This window comes from Ranitomeya imitator, chromosome 4 (assembly GCF_032444005.1).
Source record: "Ranitomeya imitator isolate aRanImi1 chromosome 4, aRanImi1.pri, whole genome shotgun sequence".
NCBI classification, from domain to species: Eukaryota; Metazoa; Chordata; class Amphibia; order Anura; family Dendrobatidae; genus Ranitomeya; species Ranitomeya imitator.
The window spans coordinates 718,595,738-718,609,707 of record NC_091285.1 but is presented as its reverse complement, the minus strand read 5'-3'; the positions used below and the strand labels follow the sequence as shown (position 1 = coordinate 718,609,707).

General features: G+C 46.1%; 1 protein-coding gene across 1 annotated transcript in view; it reads right to left on the bottom strand.

Annotated features, from left to right (window-relative positions):
- Nucleotides 1-13,970, bottom strand: part of LOC138677427 (chloride channel protein ClC-Kb-like) — a 47,936-nt gene that overhangs the window by 12,971 nt on the left and 20,995 nt on the right. Inside the window, exons 2-11 of the mRNA XM_069767541.1 lie at nucleotides 11,015-11,143; nucleotides 10,304-10,432; nucleotides 8,722-8,861; nucleotides 8,559-8,636; nucleotides 8,258-8,336; nucleotides 7,984-8,109; nucleotides 7,814-7,898; nucleotides 7,355-7,456; nucleotides 1,905-1,992; nucleotides 1,646-1,828 (exon numbers count right to left, since the gene is read on the bottom strand). Coding sequence (XP_069623642.1) covers nucleotides 1,646-1,828; nucleotides 1,905-1,992; nucleotides 7,355-7,456; nucleotides 7,814-7,898; nucleotides 7,984-8,109; nucleotides 8,258-8,336; nucleotides 8,559-8,636; nucleotides 8,722-8,861; nucleotides 10,304-10,432; nucleotides 11,015-11,143 — 1,139 coding nt within the window. The remainder of the gene's footprint in view (nucleotides 1-1,645; nucleotides 1,829-1,904; nucleotides 1,993-7,354; nucleotides 7,457-7,813; nucleotides 7,899-7,983; nucleotides 8,110-8,257; nucleotides 8,337-8,558; nucleotides 8,637-8,721; nucleotides 8,862-10,303; nucleotides 10,433-11,014; nucleotides 11,144-13,970) is intronic.

Sequence of the window (13,970 nt, the reverse complement as noted above, 5' to 3'; positions counted from 1 at the left end):
ACCCATACATATCACACACATTATATATACGAAAACCCAGATCTATCACACTCATAATATATTCAGAATACCCCGATATATCACACACATAATATATACAGATTACCCTGATATATCACATACATAATATTTACAGAACACCCCAATATATCACACACATAATTTATACAGAATGTCCGATATATCACACATGATATATACCAAATACCCCAATATATCACACACATAATATATGCAGAATAACCAGATATATCACACACATAATATATGCAGAATATCCAGATATATCACACACATAATATATACAAAATACCTAGATATATCACACACATAATATATACAGAATACCCAGATATATCACACAGATAATATTTAAAGAATACCCAGATTTATTACTCAAATAATATATACCGAATACCCAGATGTATTACACACACACAATATATACCGAATACCCAGATATATCACACACATAATATATACAGAATACCCAGATTTATCACACACATAATATATACAGAATACCCAGATTTATCACACACATAATATATACAGAATACCCAGATATATCACACAGGTAATATATTCCGAATACCCCGATATATCACACATGATATATACAGAATACCCTGATATAATACACACATGATATACAGAATACCGAGATACATCACACACATAATTTATACAAAATACCCCGATATATCACACTCATAATACATACACCATACGCACAAATATCACACACTTAATATGTGATATATCACGCACATCATATATACCGAATACCCAGATATATCACACACATAATATATACCGAATACCCAGATTTATCACACACATAATATATACCGAATACCCAGATTTATCACACATATAATATATACAGATATATACTCTTGCGTATCACCCCTACTCTGGAACTCTCTACCACAACATATCAGACTCTCACCTACCATCGAAATCTTCAAAAAGAACCTGAAGACCCACCTCTTCCAACAAGCCTACAACCTGTCTCCTCCATACATCTGTGTCCTCGTCTCCCGGTACTTTCCTGCACGCAACCTCTGATCCTCACAAAATCTCCTTTTCTACTCCCCTCTTATCTCCTCTTCCCACAATAGCATACAAGATTTCTTTCGCGCATCACCCACCCCTACTCTGGAACTCTACCACAACACATCAGACTCTCACCTACCATCGAAACCTTCAAAAAGAACCCGAAGACCCAACTCTTCCGACAAGCCTACAACCTGCAGTAACCACCGATCGACCAAACCGCTGCATGACCAGCTCTATCCTCACCTACTGTATCCTCACCCATCCCTTGTAGATTGTGAGCCCTCGCGGGCAGGGTCCTCTCTTCTCCTGTACCAGTTATGACTTGTATTGTTCAAGATTATTGTACTTCTTTTTATTATGTATACCCCTCCTCACATGTAAAGCGCCATGGAATACATGGCGCTATAATAATAAATAATAATACAGAATACCCAGCTCTCAGGATCGTCCCAATGACCAGAGCTCAGAATCAGGCAGATCATTGCTGGTAATTGTCTGGACTCATAGGATAAGATCTGTAATCAGTTTTTCTTCTCGCAGAACTCAGAGCAGGATGGATATTTATCAGCCAAGCTCTACTTACTTTAAGAACGACAAAGATGGCAAGTATCTCTATCGAGGACATCTGCGGGTGCGTCCACTGTAGCCAGCTTTCATCATAGGTGGGGTTGGGAGGCTGACGGGACTCATTCAGGAGCAGGGACTTTTCCTCCACGCCCCAGGTGATATTGTTGAAGAAGGTCTCCAGATGTTCTTTCATGGTCAGCTGTATAGAGGAAGCAAAATTTAGCAGGTGGCCAGGCATCGCTCACATGTTATGTGGAGTCACCCGTTACACTCACCCGTGTCCCACCCAAGTACTGGCCAAATCCATGCGGGAAGGTGATGCTGGCCAACACCAAGGAAACAAACACGGCATAGACGATCTTACTGCAACACAAAGGGAGAAACGGTTATATTACTCCAGTCTGATAGTGGTGGAGGAAGATGTAGGCCAGGGAAAGTTCTATTTCTTCTTCTCGACCATGTGGAAGACCCAGCACATGTTACACCTCATGATCATGACTAAAGATATAGATTGAGACCCACAATGTACAGACTGCGGAGAACCTTCTGCCACATCTGATGAACAAACTACTAAAATAAGTCCAATACTTCCCCAATGACTCGAAATTGTCATCTTTCAAGTCCTTGTCCGGTCTGATCTTTACGTGGTCATACACATCAGCTGCTTCTGCGCTGTAAATAAATTAAATTGAAAAAAAAAAAACGCGGTGCGGGGTCAGCTTCAGCAATGTTGCTTATCAAGAATAGAGGGGTCCCTACGCCGTATTTTTTAATTACTTAAATAATTTAAAAAATGGCATGGGGTCCCCCAATTTTTGACAACCAGCCTTGCGAAAGCTCACAGCTGGGGGCTGGTATTCTGAGGTTGATAAGGGGCCATGGATATTGGCCCCCCAGCCTAAAAATAGCAGCCCGCAGCTGCCCAGAAAAGGCACATTAGATGCGCCAATTTTGGCGCTTTGCCCGGATCTTCCCAGTAGCGGTGGCAAGTGGGGTTAATATTTGTGGGGTTGATGTCATCTCTGTATTGTCAGGTGACATCAAGCCCATGGCTTAGTAATGGATAGGCGTCTATAAGACACCCATCCATTACTAATCATATAGTTGTATAGTAAATAAAGACACAGCCAGAATAAAGTCTCTTAAGTGAAATAAATACACGGACTCCTTTAATAATCTTAATTAAACCATACTTACCACCTCATCTAATTTCACAGAAGCCCTCGTTCTCCTGTAAGAAAACTAAAATTAAAAAACAACAATATACCATGCATGTCTGTCTTTCTGTCGCAAGCCATAATCCGTGTCTGGGGGAGAAACAGTTTTCAACCTGGATGCCATTCATGTCAATGGGAGGCAAAAACAAACGCATGCACAACACCTCATAACGGCCCCAAATGCCGCCAAAACACATCCAATGAGGCACAGACACCAGGAAAGTGTCCTCGGTTCACCCACAGTACAGATTGCAGCATGGAACTGAGCAATCAGCCAGGCATGAGATATCGGGGTCTGGGGCAGCATTTACAGCTTTCCAATGAATGTCATAGTAAGACGAGGTGGTTGAGGGATTGGTGTAGACCTCCTGTGCTGGGAGCCCTGATACCACATGCAGCATCTCTACCTGCTTTCATGCTGAGCCACACTCAGGTGGCACAAATATCAGTTTTGCAGACTACAATTGTCAGAAAAATTTAACGATAGTAACATGGGTAGTTGAGTCCAAGGAAGTGGAGGCCTGACAGTCTCGGAGGCCTACTGCTACAGGCAACACGCATGAAGGAGACCCAACAAGGAGTGTTCACATTTCCAAAAATTACTGGCAGACACCATCAAAGTGGCATCACTTTCACAACAGTAGAAATAGTATAATAGGGATTATCAGGTCTTCCACTACACACAATCCAGCAGATGGACACCCAACCAGGAGGGTTAACATTTAAACAAATGAAGGCCTGACACCATTGTAGTGGAATAACTCATGAGAATAGAAATAGTATAATTGGGAACAAGACGTCTTCCACTACAGTTAACCCAGCAGATGTAGATCAACCATGACTGTTCACATTTCCACAAATTTGTGTCAATATCATCATCACCACAGCAGCCAGAACAGACACAGAAGCAATACTAAAGACATCACAGAGTGCAGATACTTGACATTAATGCATCACACTAAAACTACAACATCGCGTAGTCTGTACAGTCTGTGATTTGGGTGCAGACGTCCTTGGAGATCCATGACTTGTTCATCTTGATGAAAGCTGGGCGGTCTATACTTTTAGGGGACAGCCGGCTGCGCTTATCCATCAGGACACCACCAGCAGAGCTTTAGACACGTTCTGAGTAGTGATGAGCGATTATGCTCGTTGCTCGGGTTTTTCCGAGCACGCTCGGGTGGTCTCCCAGCATTTGTTTTTGTTGACACAGCTGCATGATTTACAGCTGCTAGCCAGCCTGACTACATGTGGGGGTTGCCTGGTTGCTAGGGAATCCCCACATGTATTCAAGCTGTCTAGCAGCTGTAAATCATTCAGCTGCCGCAATGAAAACTAAATCTCCGAGCACTTACAAATACTCGGAGACCACCCGAGCAACGAGTATATTCGCTCATCACTATTTCTGAGAGAACGCTGGGAAGCATCTGGCAAAATTTGGTTTTATAACGTGGATCCAACAGAGTGGCAACCCAGTAGTCAGCATTATTGCTATTCATAGCTATACGGGGATCATATTGCAGATAATGCGGTAAGAAGGCACTCATATGTCGGGCTCTACCATGAGGTCCGAGCCCATGCTGTGTTGGTGGCTGGGTAACAATGAGGCTTGTTTCCTCCGTCCCCTCCTGCCAACCACGAACAACAGAGAGGGGAGGATTATCCTCTTCATCTGGCAGTTGCTCGCCCATCACCTCTTCCTCCTCCATTTGTTCCTCGGATCTTGCACCTTCGATAAGTTTGTCTGTTATCACCAGCCCCTCTTGATCGCAGTAATCCACCCGCCAGTGTGATGACAGTCTTGAACTTAGAGACAATTTTATCCCTTCTGCATCCTCCTCTGCTTCCTCCTCTTCTTCTGGGACCACCATTTCCTCCCACAGGCTATTCAAAGTCTGCTCCGGCATATAGATGACAGGAATTGCTATGCTGATGATGGCGTCGTCAGCGCTAACCATCTTAGTAGCCATTTCAGAACTGTGCAGACGGGTGCAGAGGTCTTTAATCTGTGCCCACTCTGTAAATGTGATATGCACCACCTCCGTACTGCGTTGGCCCAGGCTAAACGATATGACATGCTGCGACAGGGCTCGTTGCTGCTGCCACAGTCACTGCAACTTGTGCAGAGCGGAATTCCACCATGTCGTCACATCGCATATCAACCTGCTAACTGGCATGGACAAAGACCTCTGTATCGATGCAAGTTGATGAGCAGAGGGGTGCAAACGGTGGAAATGAGCACACAGCTTCCCTGCTTTCTGCAGCAGCTCACCCAGGCCAGGATAGTGAAAATGCTTTATCACCAGTTTGAGGACATGAGCCATGCAAGGCACATGTGTGAGCTTGCCTCACCGTAGCGCCACCACCAGGTTCGCACTGTTATCAGAGATGGCCTTCCCTGGATGCAGGTTCAGTTGAGACAGCCATTGACCAAACTCAGCCTGGAGACCTGTCCACAACTTTGCAGTGCCAAAAAAGGCCCAGGTTAGGCAACCCTTGCCACCCCTGCGAGCTGCAGACCCACGAACACTGTTGGTCACAGCCATAGTTGTGGCTGAGGATGCATTGCTCATCCTGGCTGCATCACTACGTGTCTGTGACTTACGACGCAATGTAACCTCCTTGTCTTCCTCCTCAGATGACCTACTCAGCTGTGTGTCTCTAGGTTCACACCAACTGGGATCTAACACCTCATCATCATCATCATCCTCTGTGTTATCATATTTGTCACCCTTGGAGTCAACCTTCTCTTCTTGCCCTGACAGCACAGTACAGTCTGCGAGAGTCTCATCAGACTCACCCATGTATGGTTCCATACAGCCAGTTGTACAGTTGGAGAGTTGGGATGTAGGGCGAAGCAAGGGGAATTTGTATGCCACCTCTGTGGATTGTACTGAGGTGGTGGAAGAGGAGGAGAGGTCACTTGAAGCTGCGCTTGCCATCCACTGGAGCACATGCTCTTTCTGGGCCTCATCAACAAGGTATACCGCTGTGCTTCTTCCAAAGAAAGATTGTGGTGCAGCATGTCCAATAACAGAAGTTGTCAGTTGTCTTTGCATAGGATGTGACGCTGCTTCACTAGTACTTTCACAAACATTAACACCTACCCCACGTACAGCTTGAACACCAAGCCTAATTCTCATTCCACCACGGCCTCACTTTTTTCCAGTTATGTTGCTCAGATAATGTGGTAGGAGCACAGTAATATCAACAAAAAATTAGATTTTAAACTCTGCACGACCTCTGCAAACAGCTGAATATCAGCGGCAGTAAATTCCAAGTTGAAATATGGCGTGCTGTATTGTGTTAGCCACAGAAAAAAAAATTGTTTGAGTGTGGATGAGGCCTGTATGACAAAGAAGATATGCTACAAACAATTTGAAAGTCAGATGTCCCCTACTGTATGAAGTTAGGAACAGAAGAATTTTTGTGGCCTCTGGATCAGGCCACTATAACACACTAGATACTGCAAACTATTTTAAAGTCAGGTCCCCTACTGTATGACAATAGGAACATAAGAATTTTTTGTGGCCTCCGGATCAGGCCTCTACAGCTTAATTTCAACCCAACAAAATGACTAACTTTTTGCAACTGAATAATTATACTTTCTTTTTAATGCGCTTTAGGTCTGCAGACAGTTTCATATCACCACATCATTAAATTACAAGGTGGGATACAGCAGGCTGTTTCACATTTAGCTAGTGAAAAAATATTGTTTAGAGCGCTATGCTTGTGCATAGAGCACAATAGAAGCAGTGCACAACACACTTGTAGGACATGTGCCCTGCCGGATTTGTCTGTGGACCTCAGTAATGGCCCCCAAAAAATGCTGGAAGGTAAATTTTACAGCCACACTAGACACTATCTAGCTACACTATCTGACTGAAATACAACCGCCTAACTACCTAAACTGTTGCTGCTAACAGTGGCAGCATCAGGAGCAGCACACTGTTACAGTGTCAAGATGGCGCTAAAACAAGATGTCCGCTCTTTATATGGAGAGGGACATGTGATTTCAGCAGCCAATGACAACCCGTTGTGTCAGGATATTGTGGGTGTTTCCTGCGCCCTGATTGGCTAGCCGCAATGTGCACACACAAAGTTAGGGGAGGAAAAAATAACTGTTTACAAGAACGCAGCGCCTCTGAGCTCTGCAAATCCCCTTATCAAACATGTGCCAAACACTCACGATACACCACCATTACCGTTGCTAAAGTGCTAAAAATAATATTGAGGCAACGTAAATATTTTCCGCACACTTTTTTCTACCGATTGTTACCGATTTTTCCTGATTTTTTAAAATTTTGCTCGGGTTTCAGAATGTGCCATATTCATGCCGAATTTATGTTTGGTGATCGTTTCCTGAACAAGTTTGCTCATCACAACCCACCAGCAATCTAAAGCCCCCCATGGAGCTTAGATGGCTGTTGGATGGAATAAAGACTTGACTGCCCAAGTTCTTCATCTCCTGCGGTGGATTCGTTGGTGGTGGATAGAGCGACACTTACTTGTTCCTAAGCAACTTTCCTATCCGTTCATTAGTATTGATGAAAACCAGTGTGACGCGGTGGATATACAGGTAGACGCAGCAGACACAACCGCAGACCACCCTGCAACAAAAGCAACACAAGGTGAGGGTACTGTTCATCGAGCATAGGATGCTCGCACTGCACAGACAGATGGCGATGTGGCTGAGATTTGTAGTACGTTTCAGGCTGCCCGGTCCCTGGTGACTCAATAACTGAGGATTTCTGGTCCCTTTTTGGTTATTTTCCGTTATTGGACATTATTTAGTGCTGTTAAACAGACAGCTGGATTCAGCAGTCATCAAGGCTCCACTAAAGCGCCACATTGCTGTAATGATGATCAGGAGGGCGGCATGTCCACCAAATCCACCATCCCGCTTCACAGAGGAGAACATGTCCCACCCAGCCCCCAACAGTGGATGTGCCCCTACATATACTCACCCAAGGATAGCATAAGACAAATACTCTGGGAGATCGAAGGGAAACTCAACCCGCCAATTGGTACTAAAGAGGATGGCGACCGTCTCTACAGGGAGAGGTGGGAAAGAAGAATGTCATTATCACCAGTGTTTATCTAGTAGACCCCCAGTCTGCCGATCTGCAGAACTCACCGTTCTCGCTATTAGTCACTGCCAAGAGCCGGAACATCAGAGCTGCACAGGTTGCCGCAAAAAAGCCGCGCCAGTAATTCCGCACTGCAAAATGTGTCGCTGTTGTCTCTATGCTGAAGAGCACACCTGGAGAAGAGACGTTAACACGACCGTGTACAGATCATCGGGTCTCTACTCAAGCTGCTCATATACACAGGGGCGGACCGGCATCTGGACCCCACCGCCAAGACACAGACATGAAACTTCAGACGTCATTGTTATTATAGCCACTGACCTCCTACAGGAGCCACGAAGCAGCACGAGACTCCCACCGCAGCCCCGGCAATCAGCAGCTCGTACTTACGACTTGGGTTCTGAAGCAAAAATTAATCAGATTATAAGAGTCCATGAACCCAAAAAGTACCAAGAGATGATGCGTGTCAGCTCTCATCATTGTGACCATGGAGACCTCCGCCGCTGAAAAGTTTGGGAATAGCGATTGCAGAAAGGAAGCGGCCATGTCTGCTCTGACTCCGTACCCCCGGCTGTAATACACCACCACACACAACAGGACGTGATCACGCAGGAATCCTCACCTCTTTGGCTCCGACAAGTTTGACCATCAGTCTTCCTAGAAGGGTGGCGAGTATAGTGGCCATGTGCACGAAGGGGCCCTGCGGAGAGATGGACACAAAGTGCTGTCATGTCTGCACATCTCCACCATCCCTGCCCAGACTCAGCATTTATTGCCGCACATACCACTTTGCCTAGAAATATGGTGCTGCCAGCAGCCAGTGTGCACGTGACTCCAATCAACTTGGCAATAAATGTTCGAAAAGTAAAGAATTCTGCAAGGACAACTCCACGCAAGGTGACCTTAATTTCCGGGATTCCAGATCCTGCACAACAAGACGGCCAAGATTTATTGTATGGCTGCCACTGTGTGACCCAACATGGGGAGGCACTTCATCACGCCTCCCCACCCTGAAAGTTAGACAGTGGCACAAGTACTGTGACACCAGAAGTGCTTAAGTGTCCGACATGATACAATACTGCCATCATGGCCCCACCATGCCCAACACAGACAGTATGATGCCTATTGAGGTCCCTCACAGTCTCCATAACACCTGCTGCACATGGTACTATGCCCCCACATGCTAGAAACCCGCACAGCCCTCTAAACACAGAAAAATTCCCAAAACACAGTATAATACCCCCAAAAAAGCATAATGCCCCCCACACAGTATGATGCCTGTTATGATCTGGTGGCCTGGGAGCAGCATGAGACGTACTCTGGAGAAGGTGGTACCTGTACTGACCGCAGACCCTGAACTTAGCACCGCAACTAGAAGTAGCCGTGGGATGTACCTAACACTCCCTAGACCCCTCGACACAGCCTAAGAACTAACTTCCCCTAAAGATAGAAACGGGAAAACTATCTTGCCTCAGAGAAAATCCCCAAAGGATAGACAGCCCCCCACAAATATTGACTGTGAGAGGAGAGGGAAATGACAAACGCAGACTGAAATCAGAATATAGCAAAGGAGGTCGTTCTAGCTAAAAAGAAAGAATAGGACAGAGTACTATGCGATCAGTATTAAAACACTAGAGAATATCCACCACAGAAAATACAAATCTCCACATCTGACTAAAGACATGGAGGGTATATCTGCATCTCCAGAAATACAGCTTGGCTGCAAAAAAAATCCTTCACAGACAAAGCTGGACAAGACAAAACATGAAAATGCACTGAACTATAAGGTCCACAGCAGGAGGACAGCAAAAACAAAGCCAGAACTTATCTTGTTGAAATGAACAGCAAAACAGGAGAGACCAGGTATGGATGTGAATCCTCCAAAAACAATGGACAACTGGCACTGACTAAAGGATCAAGCAGGACTAAATAGCTCAGTCCAAATTGCAAAAAGTGAACACACCTGATAAATGCTGCGATCCAAAGACAGCAGCACTACCACTCATAACCACCGGAGGGAGCCCAAGAATAGAATTCACAACAGATGCCCCCACAGTCCCCCCCATGGTGGCCCTCACACAATAATCCCATTTTCCTGTTCCTCAGTAACGGAGCTTCTCTTTGCTACCCAGTCACATTAAGTTAGACTGTCACATGACCTGGAGATCCCAGCAGGTCCTGCAGTATCTAATTAGTGGAGCAGAGAATTGTCAGCTTCCTGCTCCATCATCCTGCCTGGTACAGATACAGTTAAAGCCAAGACATACCCTCGACCTCCCGGGACAGCGGGATACCTCTCCAAATTCAGGACTGACTAACTGCATCTGGGAGTTATGGCTTCATGTTTTCTTAGATGTGACCACTTACCTGCAGCTTGTGGAGCAATATATTTGGCAACTCCGGCAGATACAGCCATGAGGAGAATGTGGTACAGCACCCAGGAGAAGTACTGTAGGTATCTGTACTGGTCGAGGGCATCATACACCCACAGGTTGACTGCGGAGATATAAGGGTCCATGTTAGGTCCAGGGGGCTGTAATATCTCTCACGTTACATTGTGACCTATATATAAATATCTGGTAGAAGGTCCGAATATCTAGTGGCCACTTCAGAACGGCAGCCATAAAACGGCCTCTCCATAAACACTTTCATTGAGGAGATAAGCAGCCCCCGGACACTTCTATTCGTGCTATGTCTCCACGCTAAGAGAGTGGGATCCTCATTTCCTGTGACATTTATTGATGGGGGACACTGGAGACCCCAACCGATCAGTACACATTAATCTAATGGCTGGACAGAGAACACAGCCTCTTCAGGGCCAGTATGGGGACTTGCTTCAGCATGCATATCATTGTCATGGGGGTCTCTATGGCATGGTGGGCAGAGCATTTATTGGGCACAGAACGTACAACGAGGGACAGGAGATACAAGACTCCAGAGTATCGGGCACTGTATGACTAGTGGTGGGGGGTCCTGACTGACAACCAGTCCAGATGAGTCAGTATTGCTCTTGCCCGATAGTCGGGTCATGTTATGGTCATGGTTGTGGCTCTGAACATCGGGTGCAGTGTTACCCACCTCGTTGTAATTTGCCAATAGTCACATCCAATCCAAAGCTGATTGTTGCCATACTGATCCCCAGTAAAAACAGGAAAATCCAATCTTCTCCGAATCGCTGCAGTGCCCTCCGCAGGACCTTACCCACAGCTAAAATGCAAAAGTCATTGGATGATTGACGACAGAATAATGGTCACTAATCTATTATAACAATACAAAGTGCAGAATAATGGTAGAAGAGCTAAATGTGATCCTGATGATGTACAAACCACAAAGACCCAAAGAGAAGACAGGAAAGAGCTAGGTAGAAGGAAGGCAGGCGACAAGCAGGCAGGAAGAAGGTGTAGGGGGCCAGCCCCTGCCAAGAACTGAATTACACTGTGACTTTGAGAGACAAAGCTCCCCTCTGATGATTTGTGTGCACTTCTACTACTAGTCCTTTCTCTCCTGCAGCTTGCTGTGTGTTAGTTTGAACAAGAAGCAGGAAGTGTCTATTCTGGAGGTGGAGAGGGAACCTCGTGCCTGTGAGAGACAGACAGGACAATAAGTGTGTACTGACAACGAGAGACTGGAAAATGAACTAACGGCTTCAAGGGAGAAGATATTGTAGGATCGATCAACAGAACCGTGTCAGAATGAAGAGTCGCATTGCACAGCTGAGGTTGTTCTCCACCTGCAACCCGAGAGAGGAAACAATGCTGTGGTACCAGTAATACCTCAACATTGAAAGTGAGATCGAGACTTCCCCAGACCCAAAAAAAAGACGGATCCATTAACCTGGGAATAGCTCAACACAATAAACTCGGCTCCACTACATCAGGAACAAGCACAGCTACTAGACTTTCTCCTAAGCTCTACAGAACTGTGAGCATGACACCGATGTCCAACTGTGTTAGGGTGTAGAGCTGGCTTCTTTAGTTAGGGCGCTTTAGCAGTTTGGCCTGTATATCGGAAGCCAGGTAGGAAGTTAGAAGAGAGTAGTTTGTAGAAATGCAAGAGAGCAGCAGGAGAAAGGAAGGGTGGCACAAGGAAGGCAGAAAGAAGACAGGAGAAAAGCAGAATAGCAGGAGAAAGGCAGGAGGACAGCAGAAGAGCAGATGGAAGCAAGTGAAAAGCAGGAGAACAGCAGGAGGAAGGCAGGAGAGAAGCAGAGCAGCAGGAGAATGGCAGAAGGGAGGCAGGAGAGAAGCAGAGCAGCAGGAGAAAGGCAGGAGGAGAAAGACATGAGAGCAGCAGGAAAAATTGAGGCAAAAGGCAGAAGGACGGCAGAAGGGAGGCAGGTGAAAGGCAGAAGGGAGGCAGGTGAAATGCAGAACAGTAGAAGGAAGGCAGGCGAAAGGCAGGAGGAAGGCAGAAGTGAGGCGGAAAAACGCCGAATAGGAGAAAAGCAGTAGAATGGCAGAAGGTCGTCAGGACAGCATCAGGAGGAGTGCAGAAGAGAGGCAGGAGAAATGTAGAAGGGAAGCAGGAGAAAGGCAGAAGGACAGCAGGACGAAGGTAGAAGGGAGGCAGAAGGAAGTCAGGAGAGCACCACGAGAAAGGTAGACAAACAGAAGGAGAAAGGAAGGAGGATGACAAGAAAAAAAACGGAAACCACCACATTCTCAATGGTGAAAGGTGCAATGTTTTTATTCTTATTGTGCAAGAATACAAATGGAGTGTGTCATAACATTGCTAAATAATGAGCAAAGTAAAACAGAATGGCTGTGTTGTACAATATATTGCAACCTTTCACCATTGAGAGGGTGTTGTTGTTTTTTCTTTGTTGGTACAGCATCTGACAAATCAGCACCTCCAACTATCCTCGAGTGCAGACCAATACTCTCTGCCTGAGGACAGAAGAACGTCAGGAGGATAGAAGGAAGACAGGAAGATAGAAGGAAGACAGGAGGATAGAAGGAAGACAGGAGGATGGCAGGAAGACAGGAGGATAGAAGGAAGACAGGAAGATGGAAGGCAGGAGGATAGAAGGACGGCAGGAGGATAGAAGGACGGCAGGAGGATAGAAGGACGGCAGGAGGATAGCAGGAAGACAGGAGGATAGCAGGAAGACAGGAGGATAGAATGAAGACAGGAGGATGGCAGGAAGACAGGAGGATAGAAGGAAGACAGGAAGATAGAAGGACGGCAGGAGGATAGAAGGACGGCAGGAGGATAGAAGGAAGACAGGAGGATGGCAGGAAGACAGGAGGATAGAAGGAAGACAGGAAGATAGAAGGACGGCAGGAGGATAGAAGGACGGCAGGAGGATAGAAGGAAGGCAGGAGGAAGGAAGAACGACTGGAGGATAGAAGGAAGACAGGAGGATGGCAGGAAGACAGGAGGAAGGCAGGAAGACAGGAGGAAGGCAGGAGGATGGAAGAATGACAGGAGGCTAGAAAGAAGACAGGAAGATAGAAGGAAGACAGGAGGCTAGGATGGCAGGAGGTGGAAGAATGACAGGAGGATAGAAGGAAGACAGGAGGATGGCAGGAGGATGGAATAATACCAGGAGGCTTGAAAGAAGACAGGAGGTTAGAAGGAAGACAGGAGGATGGAAGGATGGCAGGAGGATGGAAGAACGACAAGAGGATAGAAGGAAGACAGTAGGATGGCAGGAAGACAGTAGAATAGAAGGATGGAAGAACGGCTGGAGGATGGAAGTACGACTGGAGGATAGAAAGAAGACAGGAGGATAGAAGGAAGACAGGAGGATAGCAGGAAGGCAGAAGGATGGAAGAACTGCAGGAGGATAGAAAGAAGACAGGAGGATGGCAGCAAAACAGGAGGATGGCAGCAAAACAGGAGGATAAAAGAACGGCAGGAGGATAGAAGGAAGACAGGAGGATAGAATAACAGCAGGAGGATGAAAAAACGACAGGATAGAAAGAAGACAGGAGGATGTCAGGAAGACACAAGGATAGAAGTACGGCAGGAGGATGGAAAGAAGACAGGAGGATGGCAAGAAAACAGGAGGATTTAAGAATGGCAGTAGGAT